The sequence below is a fragment of the Stegodyphus dumicola genome, chromosome 9 (assembly GCF_044657685.1).
Source record: "Stegodyphus dumicola isolate Sdum_Otavi_A_Nest chromosome 9, ASM4465768v1".
In the NCBI taxonomy this organism is placed as follows: Eukaryota; Metazoa; Arthropoda; class Arachnida; order Araneae; family Eresidae; genus Stegodyphus; species Stegodyphus dumicola.
The window spans coordinates 8,029,668-8,055,444 of NC_140776.1; the positions used below are offsets into that span (position 1 = coordinate 8,029,668).

The window sequence follows — 25,777 nt, forward strand, 5'->3', positions numbered from 1 at the left end:
TACTGTTAATTTTGCAACAAGAGCTCTCCCTTAGAAATAAAATTTGGAAAATTTGTTAGGTAAGGAGAAGGAAGGAATTTATGAGCAAAAAATACGCATAAAGGAGGACTATCTTAATTCTTCCCATCATACCAGAAAAACGAAATTCTGAATTTTTTTTTAGTTACATATTATACAAGAAAGAATAGCTCATTATTAATTCTTAATGTTAGGAATACATTCTGCAAATGGAATCTGCTGTTACTTTAAATACCGTCTTCATCCTCTGTTACTGACAAGTAGACATTGTGATGTATAAATCTTCTCCCAATAATTTGAGTTACCCTGAAATAATGTTGTTAAATCTTTGCTGACTTCAAAAGACCCAATCATTTTGATTTTAGACAAATTCGTTCCGACTTTAAGCCGAAGATTGATTGTTACGAGACTTTTTTCATGCCTGAGAAACTCCAGGAATGAAATTTCTCACTGTAATTTTTTTCTTCTCCCCACAATTAAGGGATTCATTTATTAAGGGAAAAGGTGGCTCGTATTTATGCTACACATGGGTAAATCCATGAAAACTAGCATGTAGGCAACCGCGATTTGGGTCGAATTACTAATGTGCAGTACACAACGAAGAAGGGGCTAAAATACCTAGCTTATTAAAAGTTTATATTTTCACGGTTATAATGTCCCAATCCCTAGAAGTAATTCAAGGAGACACAACCTCCCGGTCGACCCAGATGATACACACAAATCTGGGAAATAGCACACAAGTCAGAGGTGGACGGCATGCATCCACCAATAAAGAGAAGAGCATAGTACATCGTAGTTCGAAGCCCACCAGCGGCCGAGCGGTAAAGTCACTGAACACTGGTAGTTCGGTCCGAGGTTCGAATCCCGCGAACGGGCTGGCTGCATGGGTGTTTTCGTGGTTTTCTCCATGTGTAACGTGTATAAGAGTCAGTTTCCCTTAGAAAGTCCTCCACGAAGGCTATCCCTCCCCTTAGGCAGACAGCCCTAGTGTGCTTTGCCATAATTAAATACACCACACCATCGTAGTTCGTCCAGAAGTGTTGATCAAAGAAGCCAAACCCCCAATGACAACTTTCGACATTTAACCATGTAGTTTCCCCACAACCAAGGGGCAGACAAGACAGTATGTATGGTTACTGCAGAGCCTGACCCTATCCCCAAATGAAAGGAGGTTCTAGTCCTGCGAAGAGTGATTATATATCCCCGTGGTCGAGACTGCTTAAGTACAGATCCTAGCCCATTTACCTGCGTCGACCACCGGAAGGATTACTAATGTACAGCGATTTAACTACTCGGCTCGCCGAATATTGGTGATGCATACCTGAACACATAAAAACCTTGAAATAGAAGTCATCAATTTGTCCCACACTTTTGTCTTTCCTCCTTTTCGTCGTTTATCCAACATGGAATACAAATACGACTCTGGTTTCTAAGCTAGTGCCCTTCATGAATGCATCTTATCCTAAACCTCCTCCGTGCTTGCCTTGATTAAATTAGATGTAAAACTACACATTTCCTCTCTTATTGTTTAAGGCTGTAGGAGTTATTAAATATTATCATATAGTCTGGTACTGTTGTTTTTGTAAACAGTTTTTATATAAAATTTTAATGTTGAATATCACTATGTGCCATCCAACCGGTACAGTGGTTAGCGTAGCTGACTGCCGAGCCAAAGGGCTCGGGTTCGAATCCCAGAGAAGGCATAGATGTTTGTAAATGTCTAGGGTTGATGTGGGTGGGAGACCCTCAGAACCGGGGTGCTTTCCATCAAAACTGTGGGCGGTACTGAGCTAAATCGAACTGTCACCTGTAAGGTGCTCAAGGCTGTTCCCAGCGATAGGCGTAACTTACGCTCCTTGAAGCGAGGAATTTTGTGGACTTAGACTGATGTTACGGTCAGACAAATGAGCATGAGTAACCACAATAACATCCCTATATTCGCTGTTATTTTACTTAGTTAATCTGCAGATATACTGAAGAAATGATAGTTTTTTTTTTTTTTTTTTTTTTTTTTTTTTTTTTTTTTTTTCAATTTTAGGATAACATGCACGCCAAACACTCTAAAAAGATACTTGCTGCAGTTTGATACTTCCAGCACGAAAGCATACTTTGTCATCAAGCTCGTTTCGTCGGTGTTTCTTGTTTTTTAAAATACATGAAATATATCATGTTTATTTCCAGGGAAAAAAAAAAAAAAAAAAAAAAAACCGAAATGGGAAGCCACATTTTAAGATTTTAAGGTCCACCAACGGCCAAGCAGTTAAGTAGCCGAACACTGGTAGTTCGGTCCGAGATTCGAATCCCGCAAACGGGCTGGTTGCATGGGAGCTTTTGTGATTTTCCACATGTGTAACGTGCATAAGAGCCAGTTCCAGTAGATAGTCCTTTACGAAGGCATCCTTTCCCTTACGCAGATAGCCCATCATATAAAACAAACCAACCCACATTTTAAGAACTTTATATTACTAACACTCGCATTAGGTACAAGAGCAACATATTCAACTGCAAGGTAGCAAATAGGAAATGTTAGCGCGTACATATATGTTTCTGTAGAAGACTGCTCACCGTTAGTTGTCCTGTAACTGGAAAAATCAAAATAACATTTTGAGCAAATTTCATTAACATTCGTTAGAAAATTCCTTATATCATTTATGATACATATAACAATTCAGTTTGGAAACAGGTTTTAAATTTAGTTTAGAAATGTTGTAAATTAAAAAGCTTTAATTAAGAAAAATTAGGAAAATTTTCGTAAAGTAGATTTAGGTTCAGGATAAGGGTGCAATTAATGTATGGGCAAATGATGCCTAAATCTGAATTCCAAATAATATTACAAATAAATTACTAATACTCTTGCTCATAAGTGGGCGTTAAACGCCTCTATACAATGCACAATCCTCAAGAAAAAGCGCATTTTGAAATGTCCTGCTTGTAATGTATGCTTGAGTGAATTTTATTAAAATATTAAAAAAAGAACACATATTAAACTAATTAAAAATAATTTGAAAGCTCTCAGATTTTATATTACGCCAAAAGGGGCTTTTTTTAACATTTTGTGTGCTACCTTTATTTTATAAATTTCATGTCCTTCGCACTTAAACCATATAATTAAATTCAACGGCAATATCGCAAAATAATTTAAAAGAGCCTATCTTTAGAATTTCCGATACAGTCTCGCCGCGCTGGAGATAAAAATGTTTTTTTCTTTTTTCCCGTACAGTGTTGCCATGGCTCGCTTTGAAATCGTCGAGTTTCTTAATCAAAGCCTCATAAATGCTTTACAAATGGGAAGTAGATAATGAAACAAATTCCAAATTTGGGCTTCCAGATGTTTATATTTGAGTAAAGACGTACGTTATTCAAAATTGGATAGCTCTAGGTACCGTTCTTTTATCACAATGTGAGAAACACACATACATGTATGCAGCTTCTTTATTATTTAATTTCTTAATTTCTTTAAATATAATGCAGACCTCTAATATTTGCTGGCAACAATTTAAAAAATGATTCGCCGTTCATAGTGAATTGACGCAAAATGCCAAAATGAAATTAATAGCCCTTCCGGACAAATTGTCCCTTTGAGCTAAAAAGAGGTATAGCAAAAGTTTTTGTTTCCAACTATTTCTTTAGAATAAAAAGTTAGAAATTTTGATGAAAGGTTAAACGGGAAACTCTTATCGCTACTTACGAGTCATTAGTGCATTCGTTCTTGAAGTCAAAAATAAAACGTAAATGATAGAGCGAACGCTAAACGAAAACAAATTAAGTATCATCAATCTAAGGTTGAGACGGATTACTTGTCTATTACAGGTGGAGCATATCAAACCGAAAACCCGGAAAATACTTCCCATTGAATTTTAATGGAAACAAATGTAGTAGAACGGGAGTACGTAAGTACAACACTTGTATCGTTACTTTGTTTGATGAAATGGAACTTTGAGAAATAACATTAAGCGAAATAGCGAAATAACAAAATTAAATTAACATATTGGCGTAATATATAATGAAACTTAATGCTGCTTAATTTAAAATGAGTAGAAATTTAATTTGTTAGTTAAACGTGGGATACAATGAAGTCTGAGGAATTTTTTAAAAGAGCTCATATTCACGTTACAAATAATTAACCCCAAGCCAAGCGAAATCACCGAAGTATCTTCGAGAAGTAAAGACTAAGCAAAAACATCAACAATGAATAATATCATTAGTTCGACCAACGATGCGTATATGATTGATTTAACAAAATTATTTGCTAATTTATTTTTAAAAAAATCGCATGGGCCTTTTGGTGGTTTTTCTAATTGTAATTTGAATACGATTCAGTTTTCCCAAGAAAGTCGTTCACGAAAGCATTCTCCTTGGGCCATATCGCCTTCATGTGCTTTGTCTTAATAAAATAATTAAAATCGATACTTAAATAAAGATAATATCAAGAACAGAAACTTTTTACATATTGTCTGGAAGTTCCGCCACCAGCTGATCGTTGGTAGTTTGATCTGAGTTCGAATTGATCAACTGAATAAAATTTTTTGGAGTTTTTTCTATGTGTAATGTAGATTCCGTATAAAAAAAATTGCCTCGCCAGTGGCTTAGTGGTTAAGCCAAACGAATACTGGCGGTTCAATTAAGGCTCGAACCCTGGCGATGAGCCGTTGTATAGGCTCTCCTCCTCGTGCCCCTCCACATCTGTATCGTGAATACGATCCAGTTTTCCTCAGAACAAACCACTACGAAGCTATCCCTTCTCTTCGGGAATACCTGTAGATGTTTCGCCATTATCCCGAGTTTAAAAGGTGATTCAAAAAGTCATCCCTTCCGAGATTTGCCGAATAAGTAATTGCTGAATATATTTATGCAAAGTCTCAAAAATTCATCCCTTCTCTTCGCGGATATCTGTAAATGATAAAGATATAATCCTATCCTACCCAGTTTTCCATGCAAAACGCTTGTGAGAAGGATTTTTAACGTGGAAAAGATAAAAAATAAGACTGAGCAGCTGCTTTTATTAATAAAGGGTTAAAAAAATGTGATTTCTTTTAAAGTGAAAAATCTTAAAACTTTTTCATTGATCATTTGAACTTTCCTTGATCTTTTCCACGGCCGAATAACTGAGTGAATTGAAGAGCAAGATTATATTTTGTAAGATCTATGTAAATAAACTTAAAGAGTTTTGGAATTCGGTTATGTTCGTAGATGAACATGAATTGATATTTTTGGGAGTCACGGCAAGCAAATGGCATACCGAAAGCCCAATACTAAGCTCCTACTAAAGAATCGTACGCCTCCAGTTAAAATATAGTCGTGGCAAACAGATTGTCTAGAGCTAAATGAATGCTTAACGGCGTTGGAAATCTACATTTTATTGATGCTAAATGTGCAATTATTCAGTTAAATGAGCTTACATTCGTTAATTTTTTTTTTTTTTTTTGTTAAATTCAAATTATTTGACTTCATTCCGTTTAGACTCAGTGTTAGATGCATATTTTATTTTACAAAATTTTCATTGTGGTTTTTTTCTGATTTCTAAATTTAAATCGATTATTTTATATACAGTTTTCGTTTTTGCTTTCTATCGTAGAATTTTCGAATATTAATTATATCTTGTTCAAGAATACGACAACACCTGCCAATATTAAATTTGTGTTATAAGGGAAAAAAATAGTATACATCAGTAAGTATATATTTTGAAAATTTTCATAAAAGGAAGTAAGTTTCTAATATTAGAGGTATATGCAAAAAAGGAGTCTATGAATTCATAATGAGATTATTGTTTACTCAGTAAAGGAAAGCAGCACTTTAATGTAAAATTGATTTATTTTACGATATAATTGCCCAAAAAGTGCAAATCAAGGAAGAAAGAAGAAAAATTAATAATAATAATAAGACAAAAGCTATTAAAATGCTTTAATTATATGCATTTTTTTCTCTAGATTATTACTGCGCTGCCAGAAAACGTAATTAATTTGAAAATTTTAGGCTTAGTGAATGAGGAACTACATCTTTTATATCCTATAAATATCAGTTACACAGATTACTATTGGTCTAATACCTAAAGCCATTTTAGTTTTAATTTGTTCGTATTAAATTAATAATTAATAAGTTTTGGGAATGGTCTTTTTTTAATATGGCAAAACATGTGTTTCTTTCCGCACTTCACTTCCAGATTTCAATTTAAGCCTTAGTACTCTGTAGTAATGAACAAGAAGTTAACTAAATCAATCACGTTCAAGTATCAGAAAACGGTTCAATATCGGAAATCGAGGGGAACTCCAAATTCCGTCGCTTTAGCCTAAGTTTTTCATAATTCATTTTCCCCATAGTTTTAGTTTGATTTTCTTATACTTACTTTAGAACCTAAATGTAGCCAATATACAGGTAATCTTTATACATATTTGTGTGGAAGTATTTTAAAATTAAAAAAAAAAAAAAAAAAAAAAAAAAAAACTTAAAGCTTTCAGATTTTATATACGCCCAAGGGAACTTTTTTTAACGTTTTGTGTGTTAGCTATATTTATTAAATATCATGTTATTCACACTTAAACCATAAAATTTAATTCAACAGCAGTATCGCAAAATAATTTTAAAATGAGCGTATCTTTAGAGTTTCCGATGCCACAGTCTCGCGCGCTGGAGCTAAAAATTATTTTTTTTCTCGTACAGTGCTGCCATTGCTTGCTTTGAAATCGTTGATTTTCTTAATGAAAACATTCGTTAAACTTAATTAAAATGTGAAATAGATAATAAAACATATTCCAAATTCCAGGTTCGGGCTTCCAGATGCCCATATTATAGTGGAGGACGACTTACTAAAAATTTGATGCCTCTAGGTACCGTTGCTTCTTCGCAGCGCGAGAAACATACATACATTGATGCAGATTCTTCATTATTTAATTTCTTCAAATATAATACAGGGCTCTAAAATTGGGTGGCAACAATTTGAAAAGTGAACCGACATTTATAGTGAATCAACGCAAAATGCCAAAACGAAAATAATAGCCCTTCTGGGCTAACGTCCTTTGGGCTAATAATTAATAAAATAATCATTGTTTAGACTACGTTTCAAGTGCTGTAATTTTAATAAGCGTACTTTAATCGTAGAACAAACTGTTTTTAGATGATTCGAAGGGGATGAACTCGAACCCGAGTGGAACTACCATATTTTTGTGTTCTGAAACTCCCTTACTAGTAAGGATAATTAATTGCTTCACTCAAATTGGTAATTAATATCTGCTTAAGTGAAAGAAGCAGCAAAATCTTAAAAGGTAAATTCAGAAGAGCAGAAAACAAAAAAGCAAAACATGCAACTGCACATCCTTACATACTCTCGACCGCGGGCGTTAAGCAAGCGTGCTCACTTAACCAAGCGTGCCGAAAAGGAGCATCAGTCAACCGCTTCAGCGAGTGTCGCTGTTTGTAAACATTTTACAGCGGTGAAAAAAGCGTATCAAGCGGGTAAACGATGGGATACGATTTCAGAGAACCACGTTCAATGTTGCTTGCATTCGCCCGTCAGGGAGATCAAAAAGCTGATATTTTCATACTGAAGACAAGCTTCTGTGAACCTCGATCTGTCTTTCAAAACAGAAGATGGTGAACACTTTGTCGAGAAATCTTCCGCGAGAGCCGGAATTTGTATATGTTTTTCGAGGAGCATAGCGTGAAATTGCTTCCTTTATTGAACAGCTTCTTTTCTTTTACATATTTGAAGGAAGAAAAATTGTTTTTTCTCTCGTCGTTAGCTGTTGATGCAGATGTAATCCTCGTCACTGTAGACTTGCTGTCTAATGTGCATGATAAAAGGTGGTATTTGTGGGATTGGATCACGAAGATGAGATACAGCCTATATTTTGCATATGCGTCTGACAGGAAATGTCTGATATAGAATGTTTCAAACTCAGAAAGAGATACATGCTTCAAGAATGTACATGGAATCTGTAACAGAATCTTTCTTACGTGTCTATGTTATTACGAACATCATCTTTTGTTATTTGCAGACCGACGTTTCTCAAGTTTTATAACCTGAATTGTTCAAAAGGGGGAATATGGACTAGTTTATTTTATCGCAAAATCCCTTTGTATAGTTTTATCTAATTTGCTAACTCAAATGCATATTTGATCGTAACATACGTGATGCGATATACTACTTAGTTATTTTAGCTTCTTGTAAAACTCAGTAGATATAGTTTATTAATTAGCTCTTAAAAAAGTAGCACAAATACACTTATTATAGCTGATGATCGATATTTGAGTAGAAGCCTATGAAGTCGGAAAATTTGTTCTTAGACACACGGACACTTTCAAAATTTTTTATTTGTTTAAGTGTATTAAATTAATGCCTTAAATTTTAAGAATACAGGTTCGAAAATTGGGTGAAATATTACTTCGTAACTAAGTATTTGGATTCTACCTAATTCTGTTTCCGAAATACATCGCGAAAGAAAATTACTTAATAAATAAACAAAAAGTGAACAATAAATTTAAAAACTGAAAATGCAAATTACATAAAATGGTAACCTAGGAGTATCAGGAAGATAGGTTAATCTCTTTTATTCAGAGATAAATATAATACGTATAATTTATATAGAATAACACAAGTATATATAGTAAATAGTATCTTTAATTGGTTTGGTGTGATCGCTTTTTAATCAACCTTTTTTCGAGATTTTTCCTATTTCTTCTGCCTGTGTCTTCTGATATATTAACATTGTCAGTGGCATATTTGCAATTTTCTTAATTCATTTTTGGATACAAAAATTTAGAATGTAACGTAATAACAGTATTTTATGGTTGTAGGGCTTTAAAACGTTAAAGTTTATTTCCCTCGCAGCAAAACGCACAGTTGCATCAGAAGTTTTTGAGATACGTACATCATTTATCTAAATTCAGTGAAAATCTAATTTTATAACTTTCGTTTTGATAATGAGACGGAATTGAAATGGTATGCTTTTACTCACTGCAGTTTAAATTTTCAGCGGATGAAGAATTCAGGAAGAATTCAGAATTACAACTTAAGTTACATGTTCGAAGACACTGTCGTAAAGCTGATTATTTCCTTAAAATTATGTTACACTAAATAAACTTTTTTTGTGGCTGCAAATTGGTATTTTCAAATGTGCGACTTAAAATAATGAACTTTTTTTAATTTAAAACACTTATATATTTGTTGCTAAATTTCTTTTTCGATCTACAGAGTTTATTACGTTAGATTGATTACTTAAATTAATTTGTTTAACCGCATCAAAGCTGAAATGTGTCCATTAATTAGATATAAAAAATTATTGACTCATGTAAAAGATGTATATTTTTTCTAAATACTTAATTATTTACAAAAAATTTATTAAATCTAATTTATTAAAAATTTAAATAACGATATGTTTGTTTTGGTACAAAAATTTTAACCCAATTTCTGGAGCATATTGCGCCGTGCACCATTGAGATGCGACATCATTCTGATATTAACAGATGCATTCTTCGTAACTCTAAAATTTTGTTTTTGAAAACATTTAAAGCATCTCTCGTCCTATGTAATTGAATTACTGTATACAAGTAAATTTTTGGTACATAGAATTTTGAAAGCTGAAAAAAAAAAAAAAAAATATCGAGAAGTGCAGATTTAAATAAAAAAAAAAAAGGTTGTCTATCATGGCGTAGCAACATAATATGTATCGCCTCCTCGTCAATCATCTAATCATTTCCCTGCAATTTTTTGCAGGATAAAAATTATTCCACATAGTAATGAAAAAATATATTAACTATTTTAAAAATTTATGCATTTCTCAAAATCCAAAAAGGGCGCTAAGGAAAAAAACTATTCATGAAAACCATTACCAATACATAGAACTGTTTTGCAATGTTTCTGCGTGGCCCCTAAGTTGAAAATAAATGTGAATAGTAAATTTATGTAAATTTGCTTCGAAGGTAATTGGTAATAAAATTTTTGCAAAGGAAATTAAATAAGCTGGTAAAATCTTTCAAAAAAGGAATAATAATAAAAATGTTACTAAAAATTAAGTAACTCTTCTTAACCTGAGTGAATTAATAAACAGGAAATGAATATGTACTTTTAAAATATCCTTCCACGACTAATTATACAACGTTTATCTATCTATATTATATATATTTACGCTTACAAGTAGTTATTGACGGTGAGTTATATGAATAAATATGTCTTAGTTTGGATTAGCATTTTATTGCATGGAGTTAAATTACAATATCTAACTGTTCTTTAATTCTCTATCTTGCATTCCATGAGCAAGTTAGTAATTTTAAAATTTTCAGAGTATAGGCACTTGTATCTTGAAGCGTCTTTTTACTGTGCCTTGGGCCCACCGGCGGCCGAACGGTAAAGTCGCAGAACACTGGTAGTTCGGTCCGAGGTTCGAATCCCGCGAACAGGCTGGCTGCATGGGTGTTTTTGTGGTTTTCCCCACGTGTAAAGTGTATACGAGCCAGTTTCCCTCAGAAAGTCCTCCACTAATGCATCCCTCCCCTTAGGCAGATAGCCCTCGAGGCTTTGCCGTAATTAAATAACCTAACCTAACCTTACTGTGCCTTGAAAGTTTGATTGCATATTAATGTTTCGGATGTTGATGTGTTTAATTTTCTCGCACTTACATTGTATTTTTTTCAGGTCTTGTATTCTTTTAATGTTAAAATATATTAAATTATTTTTCATTCATTATTATCTCCTTTATTTATTTTCTGTTTTATGAAATTGATTTTTCATGATATTGGTTCTTTTCACTAATAAATAGGAACTTTTTAATGTTTAAGGAATTTTTGTTTCTTCTCTCCTATTTTGAGGTAATCTATTTCCTCTTTTGCGGTACTAGAATTTAATTTTTTTACTTTTTCAATTTATGGGATTCTGTAATTAACTATTCCAAAGTATTCATTAAGGTTGAATCTATATGATTATATGAGGGGGTGGGGTTGTTTTAAAAAGTAATTGATTTTCCATTTAATTAATTTCGATTCGAAAATATAATACTTCGACGACAAGTACTATATTATACATAAGGGAGCTCGGTTATGAAGCGGGCTACGCTTATTCACGGTATTCATGATGACTATATTTGTATAGTGATGGATATAAATTCAATTTGTTACGATATTTTGTTTCTTAGAGCCGAAATCTTATTACATTAGACAGTGGGTTTACTTAATGTAATCACTCTAGCTGTTAAAAAAAATTGAATATTGCAAAAGAACAGTTATCGAGGTTTGGTTATATCATTCATAAGAAAAGTAAACACTTACTTTATTAGGAAAGGGAGAAAATTTAAGTAATTGTGTAAACATTTAGATTAAAGAAGGAAGTAAAAAATAAATTAATCATCCTGGCTTAATGTTTCAAAAAGAACTTTTCAAGGGGTAGGTATTTAAACCACTAAACAGGAACAGTTACTGAGTGCCGAACAACATGTTACCTTCTTCTGGACACCGTAAAACTCAAAACCACTGTAAATTAATTTCCTGTTTGAAAAGTTATTTTTCAAATATCGATATTAGCAGATGTAATAAATTGCAGTGATTATTAAAAAGCAGGCTTTGCTATTAACAACAAAAGTCTTTTTTACTTAATTAATTCAATAATATTCTTTTTATTGATGTTAAATTCTAACAACCGATAAAATTTATAGATAATTTATAAAAACTATCAATGATTAAAAAAAATCGAGTTTTTGTTGTTGATTTCTAATGTATTTGATTAACATACTGTAGAGACAATGCGAGAGACTAGAAAAGTGAGCAATGCTCTCGCCAGGATTCGAACCTGGACCTCTCGAATACACGCCGAGTATGCTAACCGTTACACCACGAAGGTATGCAGAAAGGAGGAAAAGCATTCCCTCTTTTAAAGAACAGCTGAGGATTAGGGGACCCAGTCGCCAAATCCTGGTCATCATCATCCACCATCTTTACCGTTACACCACGAAGGCATGCAGAAAAGAGAGAGAAAATGCCTTCTAACTTTTATTTGCCTGATAGGTAGCTTTTATTTATTTATTTAATTGTGCGTTTAAATTTTGACTTAAAGAGAAAACAAAATTTAAACGTACATAATAGTTAGGCAAGACAAGAGGACAATGACGGCATTTAACCACTTCGAATAACAGGAAGTAATTATCAAAAGCAAAATATCCCGCACGAGGCGGGGAGAAGAAGAAGAAATTAGATGTAGAAGCTGGAAAATACTAATGCTTACTGATACTTGCTAATGTTTTGTAGTTTTATCCTCTGCGACAGTGATTAAGTGATTTCAATCATGTCTCACGCACTGAATTTAGAGAAGGCAGAAGATATATCTCATTAGATGCGTGGGTTTGCATATCGAACCAAATTTAAAGATCGCTTCGATAACAAAAATACCTATTTCTTTTTTGAAAAGTTAATTTTTCGTAACAAAGCGCAGTGATATTTCATAGAAAAAGTTTTTTACTTAGTTCCTACCATATGAAGTAAGAAAATATCTGTAATAATGACAGAACATAATATTTACACTTTCTATACTTCCCAGTCTTTTAATAGACGGGCTGTAAAAATGCTAACAGAAATATTTGTCTTTATAAAGATTTCTGCTTCTGATGTCATGAAAGTTTGATATTTATCTCAAACGGCGGAGAGAAACAGATTTCTCAACATCTGGTTTTCTTTCCTTGTGACCATCATTACAGAAGTTATTTATAGAAACCTTTCATTACATAATTCTGTCTTACACTTCACAATTTGAAAATTTTTTCCTACTTAAGAGATATAGAATTATTAGATATTTTTAAAATAATATAACGTTAATATCAATACGTATTGTATAAATTTTATTTATTTATTGGTTTTTTCCTGTTGATTCGATGAATCGATGTTTTTTATTAAACGACCGATAAGTGTTTTGGTAACACGTATGTTTCTGGTTTAAATAATAATAATATTCAATTTTAAACAATTTTTGCAGTGAGTCAATATAACAATGACATTTTTAGTGTAAAAAGATAGGTAGTAACCAGTTTTAAGTCATGCATTGAGAAGTCTGCTCGACTTAATGTTTGTTGTTACAAAATGATTATGGCCTATTATGGCTGTGATTAAATCTCAAATGTGAATCTATTATCCTAGGATTGAAATAAACTGAACAAGTTTGCGTGTGCCAAAATATCATGCAAGTTCTTTACCAGTTTCAAGAAAATGATTCTCTCTCTTGTAAGGATTATGTTAATTTTATTAACAGTTAAATTTTGAGTTAAACTTCCTTTCCTATTGCTTCTTAATTTCAACTTACCATTTCCGGCCAGAACGCAGTTTTAGAATCACGTCTGAGTGCTAATGAGGAAGAGCGTTATTTAACCGCGAAGTTCACTGTCTTAGTGAGGGAGATACCAGATATTCTGGCTAGCCTACGTCCGCCTTTTTAGGCTACTCTCTCGTAAGTTATTATTACGCTCGGCCGTATTTTAGGCCCTTGATAGCTGCGCAGTCAATTAGTGTTAAGAGGCCATCTCTGTTAGAATTTTGATAGCTTCGGCTATATCTCTTTAGTTAAGATTAGTTTAGTTTAATTCTTAGTCTCTTAAGTTGAAGCCCGAGTGTCGGCTTTATTGTACAACTCTAAGTTCCGTTAAATCTTATTTGAATGAAGAATCTTTTAACCCTTTCCAAGTTTATTTACTGTCTCATGAACTCAAGCAATTATTCGCTTAATAGTTCTTAAGATTCTTCAAATCCAACTGAGAATTACACAGTGGAGAATCCTACACTTTGCTTTGACCAAAATTTAAAGATTTAAGTCCAAAATTTTAGAGTGCTCTGAGCTGGAAACGTTTTTGCTAAAAAGCGGAAATTTCATTTAAAAATAATTAAGTTCTGTGACCATTTGAAATTTTGCTTTATATCCTCCCTACTCCTTGACATAAGCATTTTTTTTATACAGTAAAAGTTAAAACAAGTAAAGTTGTAACAGCAACCCTAGGGTAAATTGAAAATTATAGTAAAAGTTAAAACAAGTTGTAACAACAACTCTAGAGTAAATTGAAAATTACAGTAAAAGTTAAAACAAGTAAAGTTGTAACAACAACCATAGAGTAAATTGAAAATTACAGTAAAAATTAAAACAAGTTAAGTTGTAACAACTACCCTAGAGTAAATTGAAAATTACAGTAAAAGTTAAAACAAGTAAATCTGTAACAACAACCATAGAGTAAATTGAAAATTACAGTAAAAATTAAAACAAGTAAAGTTGTAACAACAACCATAGAGTAAGCTGAAAATTACAGTAAAAGTTAAAACAAGTAAATTTGTAACAACAACCCTAGAGTAAATTAAAACGAAGGAGGATCAGCGAATTGCTTGTATTAGTTTAGCAGACATAGCACTCATCTGCGACTACGGATACTTTGGTTCGGTTCCTGTTCGAAGCGAAATTTCTGAAATTGAGTTCTTAATTTAAAAGAAGGAGGAAAAGAATCTGTATGATCATTATTTAATTCCAAAACTTGAAATTCTCATTTAGTGTATTACAGTGCTCCATTCAGTGGAAGGAATTACTTTAACTTTTTATTTTACTTCATTATCTTTCACTCATGAAATAATGTTATGTCCACTGCTGGGTAGAAGAAGTTAGTTTTAACTAAATTTATAAGTCTAGTGTATGAAAGATGTGTACTGTATCACATAAATAAAACATCCGCCGCTATTTCCTAAATTAGAAGATGCCAGTTTTTGAAATAAAAAAAAAATCTGAATCAATATTTCTCTAATTAATTAAATGCAAATTTAACTTTTTGAATATAAATACAAACAGTATTTTCAAATCAAACGGAATGAAGACATAATTATATAATTACGTTTTACTATACTCTTCTGTTTTTTATCCAAACTAGTACATAATACTGTTTTTTATGCTTTCTGATATACGAGTAAGTAATGGAATAAACGAGTAAATAATAAAATATCAAACCTAGTTTGATAATGTATTAAGTATAATTTAATGCATGTTCAGTTATACATGTGAAGTCGCTTATTTATCATAAGATATTCATATTCTTATACATACATGCATAAGAATATAATGCGAGTAATATATGGATAATTTAAATATTAAGATTAAACAGCTTTTTCAAATTCTTTGAAACTGCTGCTAAATTTGATTTGGAATGTAGAATACAGTGCAGTGTAATGTAATGCAAAAGATATTTCAAAGATAAATATCCAAAATATGAAATCTCAGGAATATTATCTGTGAAAGAACAAAGAAAATTCCTGTGTGCTTTAAGCACCATTTACAATGATTTGCGATTTCAATATTTATCCCAAACGTATATTATCGCAGCAGACACATTTATACTTTTATTACATATATTATAAACGCATGTATTTGTGGCAAGCCCCTATTTATCGATACATCGATAACGTTTTCAGTTATAATGCTGAATAATAATATACTGATAAAAAATGAGTGGATAAGGCATATTTTTAACATGATTTGAGTAATTAAGACACAATAACACGCCGAATAAATACTAATTCAGAAGTCAAACAACAAAAATCAGCGTTAATTTACAAAATTTGTTGTTTGACTTCTGAATTAATGATTTGAGTAGTTAATTTAAAAGAACAACACTTGATAATTAGGATTTCGTCAACAATAATATTCAGTATTGCATTTGGCATATCTTAAAAAAAAAAAAAAGAAGAAAAATTAGCATTTTAGATAGGAATGCAACGAAAATTGGTGCCCTTTAATTGACACTGGAAAAATTATTAGGAATTTCCTTAAATTTTACATATCTTTAAGATTGTTTTACAGAATTGAAACAGAATTTACCAGAGTTATCTTATAAAATAAACTTTTAACCCATAAATACGATTTTAAATACATACAATTCAGTCATTTGTTGAAAATACATTCTCAGACTCTATTTCATAATGGCAAGAAGCTTTGCGTGTAGGTAGTTTCCCCAGTGTTTGGCTTCGGATGTGGAAACAGGTTTTTCGTCTTTTTCATTATGGACTTAATAAATTTGTTTAGCTCATTTATTCTATGTTAGATTCCCCTGTTCTCTATAAAGGTAACATTTATAAGCAGATATAAAACCCTCTTATCTTAAATATTCATCTATCTATACTCGAAGAATTAGAATCTAATTAGACAAAATATTCCTATTCGTAACTGAACTATTAAAACAATATTATTTCAGAATTACTTACATTTCTTAATAATGATTCCCATTGTATTGATGTATGATTAGGGAAAGTAACTAACTGGATTTGAATTAGTCTTTAGAACTTCTTAACACATCTCTGATTAAAAATAATTATTAATTCAAACTCATACTGGGAAGTTTTTAAGCTCTTAATTCTAAACAAGAAATTTAATCAAAAGATAGCTTACCTGTGTGTTGAACGGAATTATTTTCTGCGTCAGAATCAGCAGCATGTTGACTATCTTTGGATGAGGTGACATCGTCATGGTCCTCGTCGTCGTCTTCATCTTCTTTGAACCTGGATCTTTCTTCGTCACCAGACGCGATGGAATTGTCCCTTTCCCCTCCGGGGGACATCCGAGATGCTTTATCAGATTCATCCAAATCACTTCCAGTCTCTGAATGGTGGGGGTAAAGATGGTTTTTGGGGATGAGACCGTGATGCAGAGATGGGTGATGAATGTCCTCTAGCCGATGCAAAGGATGAAGAGGATGATGAGGATGAAATGCATGTAGAGGTGGATGCAGGAGAGGATGGAATGCCCTGTAGGATGGAGTATTGTTCTCATCTTTGTTGGTGCTATTATCAATAAGATTGCGAATTAAAAAAGATGGAGCTGGATGGACATCTGTGCTTGTAACATCGATATCATCGACTTCATCTTCATCGATATCCTCTTTTTTCCTTGTTCTCAAGTCAGTCGGCTGCTCTGCCAACTCTGTGGGTTCTTCGCCTGAAGTAGTATTTTTGTCTGCAGACATGGTCACTGTCATGTCCGTTAATTAGGTTTTCATTAAATCGATGCCAATTACAATGTTTTTCTTTTCTTCTCCTTTTCTCAATCAACTGCCTTAAGTTAACCTAATTCAGAGTAGTATTCGAACAAAGTAACTTGCTTCCAAATTCAAATTATATTTGCTTGCCGTGTTAAATGATCAAAGTTCCGTTAAAGTTAATTATGTTAAAGCTTTCAAATAAATCATGCTTTAAAAAGAAATCGAATTTTCAGCAACAAATATTTTCTTTTTCGTATAACAAGCTGTTTTCTCCATGAAATATTTGAATACTATGTTTCCACGAAAAGAATTTCCTGTAAATATTTTTACACGTGAGTGCTTTTGAATAGCATTCAGCTTTGTTGTCCTTTAAATTGAAACAAGTTTCAGAAATTCGCTGGAGTTCTATTTTGTTTAATTTATCGATTGTACCTTTTCCTCCAAAATTGCCTTTACAAAATACTAACGTTCTTTTGAGATTCCTCTCAGAATTGCAATCCTTCGGATATTTTTCATGAAAATAAATTCTAAGTAGTCAAATATATAAATAAATAAAACCAATGTTTAAAAAGATTCTGCTAACATTCAATTTTAGAAAATTGAATTTAAGATTGAAATTTTTCAATTGGTTGAACACGGTATCCAAATATCCATTAACTTCAGTTCGAAATTAGCACCAACTTTTTGTTAATTTTTATAATGGCACAACACTTCTTTCCAAGTTTATTTTTTCTTCGGTACGTATTCTCAATAAAAGAGTTGTTTTGAATTTGAAGACAAATTTCCTGGCTTTGCTGAATAAACAGTAGTCCACAGATGATCCATGCAGAGAAAGATCAAAACATGGGAGCACTCAAGTACAGCTTCACTGCCGCGATATGGATTTGCACGAGTAGTCCGAAATCAAAGCATGCAGCAAAATAGGGTTGGTCATGATGTATAGCTTGTTACAGTATCCAAGCTCACTTTAGGGCAGTTTGTATGATTACCCTGCCCCCCTTCTATTACGTCACTCGCAGGAAGACCAGTTACTGGACTTTCCGAAACCCGCCGCCGACCAACCGTGAGCCACGCAGCTCGATGTGGACGGGGGGGCTCACTGTAATACAGCGCCCTCCAGCGGAGTTAAACAACAATGCTTGTTTCCGGAATCAAACCGATTATCGTCCGGTTTGTTATTTAACAAGGAATAAAATGGCAATGGGATGTCGAGGAAAACAAAGACGGCGGAACGAAGTTTATTGGGGAGAAATCGGCGCACGTTTCTGACGGCGCAATGCGCTTATTCACAGGTTCTCATTTTGAATGCGCCTCTTGATAAGTTGCATTTTATAATAGCTCTATTACCTCACTGCGCTATTGTGATGCTCGATGTGTCCCGAAAAATTAATTATTTTGTCCTTACATATTAATAATCTGTTTATATATATTTTATTAAAAATTTTCTTTCTCCATCAGTTTTCAAAATTCAATTCTTAGTTTCTGTCGCACTGACAGATATATTTTTTGTTTTGCGATGGACCCTGTTTGCAGACATTAGAGTCATCGGCTTAGGAATAACATTTCCTATTCTGTCATTTATTTAAGATATATTACTTTATTTGGAATATATTATTGCTTTCATTTTGGAATACGTTATTCATAATTGCATTAATAATTACATAAAAAAGCTGAAAGCTTTCAGATTTTATATTACGCTCAAAGAGGCGTTTTTTAACGTTTTGTGTTTTATTTTTATTCATTAAATATCATGTTCTTCGCATTTAAACCCCAAAATTCGATTCAACAGCACTATCGCAAAATATTTAAAAGAGTATGTCTTTAGAATTTCCGATACACAGTCTCGTGCGAGGGAGATAATACTTTTGGGGGGGGGTACAGTGTTGCCAGTACTCGCTTTGAAATCACTGGGTTTCTTAATCAACACTCATAAATGCTTTACAGAATATGAAATAGATAATAAAACAAATTCCGAATTTGGGCTTCCAGATGCCCATATTTAGGTGGAGACGTACATTATTCAAAACTGGATGGCTGTAGGCACCGTCGTTTTATCACAATGCGAGAAGCATACATACATTCATGCAGATTTTTCATTATTTAATTTCTTTAAATATAATACAACGCGATAATATTTGGTGGCAACAATTTAAAAAGTGATTCGTCGTTTATAGTGAATCGACGCAAAATACCGAAACGAAATGAATAGCTCTTCTGGGCTATTACAGTTAAGACATTCCAATCATTTTAACATATTCATGTAATAAGGAAGAACATTTAAGAATTTTAGCCGAAACCAAATTGAAAAATAAATCGAAATAAGTTATGAGATTTTTAAGCATTCCATTTAATATAATTATACCTTATTGAGTTATACCTTTTATAGTCCAAAATAAAAAGTATAAATCAGAATTTCCTCTTAGAGAGGTGAGCTAATTATATCTATTTGCTCTCTAAAAAATTAACTCTATTTACTTAATATTGTATATCATACCTTTGATCTTGTCATTAAAATGTCTGCTATAGTAAATATAACGAAATGGTACATAAGATACAGTATCCAAATAACTATTTTCTATTTCATTTTTAGACATGGACATTATAGTTTCATGAAAGCTATTTCAGCAATCATGAATTCAAATTTTCCCTTAAGTTTGGAATACTTTTTAATTCTTAAAAAATGATTTATGAAGATACAGAATCTTTCTTCTATTTTTAGCCCTGACTAAAAAAATAATCTAAGAAATGTAATTATTTGATTTGTTGTTTCACTTAGAAGTCTGCCAAAGCTTGGACCTTGGCAAAAAGTCTTTTTTGACAATTTATTTAATCTTAATGGATGCATAAAAGTAACAAATATGAGAATGTCATGCTTACTTTTAATCAGATCTCGGGCCATCTAAGAGTTAGCTAAGTATTCCTTTGGTTCACATCTTCATGCTGGTCCTATGCTGATATCTATGTACCCGCTAAATACTAATCCAAGAGAAAATTTCTGTAAAACTCTGTAAAAGTTCTGTAAAATTTTCGCCCGCTTTGTGGAGAAATAAGTACGGATCCTTTTTCCCCAGTTTTCAATATAAATGTTAAGTCGTACGAATCTCATTTTATGATCTATCAGAGTTTTGAAAATCGTTTGAATGAAATATAATGAAAATGTTCTAATGAAAAATAATCAATCAATCAATCAATCAATAAAAATAAAATCAAAAAGTAATCAGCTTTTACTAGAGGAAGATATATCTGTTTCTCTTAGTATCATAACACTAATACACTATAGTTAATTGTCTTAAGGACTAGCCTTTATGAAAGCATATTATAATATATGGGTTTTATAAAAGGATGTTTTAAATTTAACATGTGTAAATACTTCAAAGATTGTACTTCTGGTGTAGGCTTTGACCACGAAGGCTTGCACCATATTTCATTTTACCTCATTTTGCAATCTCCAGTTTAATACGAATGACAAATACTGTTGTATGTGCATACATGCAGAAAAACAAAATAAAAAATTAAACCAGTCTGCGCTATAGCTGCAGGATTGAAGCAAACTTAACTCAAAGCAATTAAAATTAAAATTAATTTGGAATCAAAACATGGCAATATCCTAATAATATTAATAATTTCAACCGTGGGAAAAGGTCTAACATTGTAGCTAAACATAATCAAAATTAAATAAGAATTCATCATTAGAATAAGCCCAAAAAGTAAAAAAAGCAAATTAGTAATAGTAATAAAAACAAAATTAAAATAATCTTTTTTGTCTGAGACCCCAATTCAGAACTCATCAGAGGAAAAGAATCAAAGTTTCAGAAAAGTCAATTAATGTGTGTTTTTAATCGAAATTAAAAAAATTTTAACCAGTCCTGCGCTATAGCTGCAGGATTGAATTAAAGCTCTAAAGTTAAAATTAAATTCGAATCAAAGCAAGGCAATTCCTCAACAATATTAATAATTGCAACCGTGGATAAGAGGTTTAACACTGTATCTGAACGTATCAAAATTAAAATAAGAATTAATCAGCAGAATAAACTCAAAAAATAAAAATGTGAAAAGGAAAATATACAAAATTATAAAAATATAAAAATTAATCTCCTTTTACTGAAACTCTAATTCAGAACTCACCATGGAAAAACGAATTAAAGTTTCATAAAAGTTAATATGTTTCGAGTACATGTTTCGTTCTTTTGTTCATTTGAGATTAAAAACCAAAAAACATTTCAATTAAATCTTCATTTAAGATATTAAAATTCATTTAAAACCGAAGAATCGAATTTCAAATGTATCCAGAATTTTCTCTATATATGATCATCTCCCAAGAAAATAGGTGTATTGAAAATACAAATTGAACTCAGGAAGTGTCAATTATTAAGATTTCTGTGATAAAACTTGTAATAAATTTAGAAGGAGCTTAAAATTTGTATTGTTATATATATATATGATAAAAACAAACTCAGAAGTGAAGACCAGCAGGAACTTGGCCCAGAAGTGTTGATCCATAATGAATAGGAAATTGGAGGCGAAGGCAGATTAAATCTTCATTTTTTATTTCAGCAAACATGTTACGGCCACAAACAAGTTTGGCATTTTAAACGTGCCTATTGCAAAAAGTTTACATTTTAGATAAATTTGCAGTGAGATAGAAGGAGCAGACAGACTACAGTCCAAAGCGTAGAAAGCAAGTGCGTTACGTTCAGAGTGAAATCTTAATTCAGACTGAGTTAGTTTTGGTTCTCAATGCATTTTAATTGGATAGTTAATATTACTGTAAAATCACTATTGGCTGGTTAAGTTCCGTTTACATCACCAGTATAATGTAAGAATCATATGACATGGATTAATCTAGAAATGACGCATTGCAGAGAGAGAGGTTACTATTTTTAGAAATGAGAAGGGAAATTTGCGTTGCTCATTTAATCTTTTACATATTCTTTATTTTTCTTATATATATATATATTAAATATATTTAAATTATATATTTTTAAATATATAGATAGAGGAATGCAGAATATAAAGGAAATTATCTCCATGGAAATTCGGAATGAAATTTGGAAAGTAAATGTGCCCTGCTGTGGAATAATTAATCGAAATTTGTAAATAAATACACTGAAATTATCAAATAAAATGTGTTTTAAAATTCAGTAATTTTAAAGTTTTTCTTTATACTACGGTTAATAAACGCGACTTTATTAATTAAATTTAGGAATAGAGGGTTCGCATCAAACTAATATTTTTTCTTATAGGAATCTTGTATTATGCTTTAGAAAGGAGTACTCCTTTTGTTATTCCTTTATCAGACAGAAATGCTCGAGAAACATGTACAGACCGGAAAAAAGGTCTCAGGATCAAAACCACAAATATGACAAATTTTGTAATGCAAGAAAGGTGCTACCTACTTAGCTACGAAGAGAGAATAACCAACTTCGGTTAATTCTATTTAGCCAATAAATTTCAGTTCAGTTGTCTTTGACTAGTCGTTGGAAATGTGACGTAATCAACTGCACCCATCATCATTTTTTTCTGTTAAAGCGAATGTGTCGCGGCCAAACCCACCAGCGGCCGAGATGTAAAGTCTCGGAACCCTGGTAGTTCGATCAGAGGCTCGAATCCGGCCAATTGGCTGTCTGCACGAGCGGTTTCGTGGTTTTTCCCATGTGTAAAGTGTATACGAGTCAGTTTCACTTAAACTGTCCTTCACGAAAGCATCGCTATTAGACCGATAGCCCTCGAGTGCTTTGCCACAATCAAATAAACCAAACCAAACCTTGTCGCGAGCAAACCATATAAGGTTGAATGCGAATGATATGCGAATTGAAAGAATGTCTTCTCTCTAGGGTTTAGAATTCTTATCAATTGAACTTTACGAAGCCTATAACAGTTCGTACTAATTTAAATTAACTATGAAATTCTTTACTTCAACTAGTAAATTTTAATTGTAATATGTCGTATGTTGCATAGACTATCTTAAGCTTAACACTAGCCAAATGTTTTGAAGGATGCATTTTCGGTATTTGCGGTATGGATATTGAAAGCGTTCTCTGGAAAGTGATGATTTTGAATACCGTGCCAAGATTTCAACATTTTCAAAACCCGGTCGGTCATATTATTTATGTACGTCATTTCCAACTCCCGTACACTATCGTGTTCTCTAACAGTTTTAGAACATATTTACTAACTATTTATTGTCAATGTGAATTTTATTTTCCGGTGAGGGCTACTCGAATGTCAATCCCCATTTGGGGCTCATGCCGAAAGATTGTATCTAGATTCCGTTTACATTTCAGTTTCCAGTCTCTGTGTCAATCTAGATACCTAAGAATAAATGTAAATTGAGAGAAAAATTTGGCAGTTAATATGTTAAATAAAATCTTTAGCAGAATTCGATTGATCGTCTTTTGGAATTTTTGGAATGATACGTTTTAGTTAATCTGTACTTTCAGTATGTCTAAGAAATTCAATGATTTCACTGCTAGTTAATTTAGTACGAGTCTGCAAATGCTACTCTAGCATAAATGTCGGAAAGCAAGATAAATGAAAAATTATTTGGCATGAGTCATGTTAGTACAAAATGGAAATAGGGCAAATAAATGATGAAAAGAATAAAATAACCATTTATTTTCCATTACCACCTCTGTAATTTATAATCTTGCATTAGTTTAGATTCTTAAACCGCTACCACTGAAGGAAAAAAAAAAGTATATTAATATTCAAGGCTCCGATGATAGTTCGAATGACTGATTACCGAGTGCATATCGATTCCTTCTTTTGTTCTAACGATGTCTATTAGGCTCTTCGCGAGGCGTGACAATACCCTTGTAACTTTAACCGTCTGCATCATTGAGTTAAGAGCTTCTATTAGAACATGACGCAACCATCAATATTTAATATTTCGTTTGATGAATGACTGCTGCTTAAGAACGGTAGCTTTCCAATTAGCGGTCGATGAACAGTTCGATGGCAACTGCAAACTGACCATGCGTAACGATGTAGCATCATCTTAATTGGCACGGAGGAGGTAAGGGGATATGAATGTCATCGATCTTCGAAACATGCTTATTGGATTCGTGACTTATCATTACATCGGTGGTGAAATAATTGAGTCAAAGAAACGTTCAAAGGATAGGAAGAATGAACGAAGCGGATAAATTAATTAATTAACGCATTTGAACTTGCAGTTTATTCCGCTGAACAATAAAAGTTAATTAGATATAAAGAAGAGTTCTCTTACAAACGCCTCTCTAAATATCTAGATTGCAAGACTAGTAACTGACCTGCGCTTGAGTTTTGTTTCGGTTTCTCTACATTGCTTATACTCGTACAATTGCGCTGGTACTTCTTTGTTTTGGGGATAAGTCATAATTTCAGCCGAAGCTCACAGGAGCCCTAAATGAGAACGCTGCGGCACTTCTTTTATGTAACTGAACAAAAATTTCAGTAGAAACTGAATCTCGAAAATTTTATTTTCAGTAATAAAAAAAAATCCGAAAGTTTTCAACTTTTATATTACGGCCAAACGGGCTTTTTTTTTTTTTTTTTTTTTAAACATACAGACACATACACGTTTCGAGAGCATTTGGGCTAATGCCATATTGGGCGCTAGAAATATTTAAAAACGGCATATCTTTAGAATTTTTGATAGACAGTCTTGTACACTGGAGATAAAAATATTTTATTCCCTACACTGCTGGCTTTGAAACTGTTGATTTTTAAATAAAAAATTTGTTCAAGTTTTATAAAATATGAAATATACAATAAAGCAAATTCCAAATTCGGACTTCCAAGTGCCACGTTCCAGTGGAGAATTATGCTATTCAAAATTTAATGGCTCTAGGTATCGTTTTTTTTTTTTTTTTTTTTTTTTTTTCCCACAATGCGAGACACATACATATTTTCATGTAGATTCTTAATTATCTAGTTCCTTTAAATATAATGCAGGGCGATAATACTGGGTGGCAACCATTTGAAAAGTTATACCGACATTTAAAGTGATTCAACGCAAAAAGGTTTTCTGGGCTAAATTTAAAATTGCTTATTAAATTTCAATTTAGCTCTTATCATTTTATTAAATTTAAATTATGTATTTGCTTTAATCATTAATTATTTGATTATTTTAATAATTAACTATTTAATTTTTAATGGTTAATTATTTTATGAGTAATTTTATTTATTTATTTATTCTTGTTCCTCTTTCCGGATGGTCTTCCACAGGAATCTGGCACTTCTATTTCTAGAAATTAAGCCCTGATTACAGTAAAATGTACTAAAAGAACACAAAGAACTTGAATTCAATTACTGGACTTATGTTTAAATAAACTCCAACTAAAGTTTACATTATAAAAGAAAACAAATACTCGAAAGCCGAAATGGAGGAGATTAAAATATATTAAGGAGAAGGCAAATGAGGTACGAAAAAGCGGAAAAGGATCAAATAAGAAACAACGTACATTTTTAATAACTTTATTCAAAAATCAGATTCTTTATGGAAGTTTCCGTCTACTTTTTATTAGCACTGAAATGTAATTAAAACGTTTATTTCATACATACACGCATAAATCTCTATATATAAAGAAGAATGTCTTTTTGTGTGTTTGTTGGCGATTAACTCAGTCATTACTGTAGCTAACGTCACGAAACTTTCTACTATTCTTTTCTGGGTCTTGGAAAGGTCGACGTCCACTTAAAAAAATAATAATAATAATAATAATAATAATAATAATAATAATAATATCAGAGATATTAAATTAAAAACTCTGGAATAATTTTCGCCTTCATTTTTCCGAATGGCAACA

At 32.2% G+C, this 25,777-nt stretch overlaps 1 protein-coding gene across 1 annotated transcript in view; it reads right to left on the minus strand.

The window, feature by feature from the left end:
• Positions 1-18,041, minus strand: part of LOC118196609 (uncharacterized) — an 82,923-nt gene extending 64,882 nt beyond the window's left edge. Inside the window, exon 1 of the mRNA XM_035368076.2 lies at positions 16,400-18,041. Within this exon, the coding sequence (XP_035223967.1) occupies positions 16,400-16,985 (586 nt within the window). The 5' untranslated portion in view covers positions 16,986-18,041. The remainder of the gene's footprint in view (positions 1-16,399) is intronic.
• Between the last annotated feature and the right edge of the window lie 7,736 nt (positions 18,042-25,777).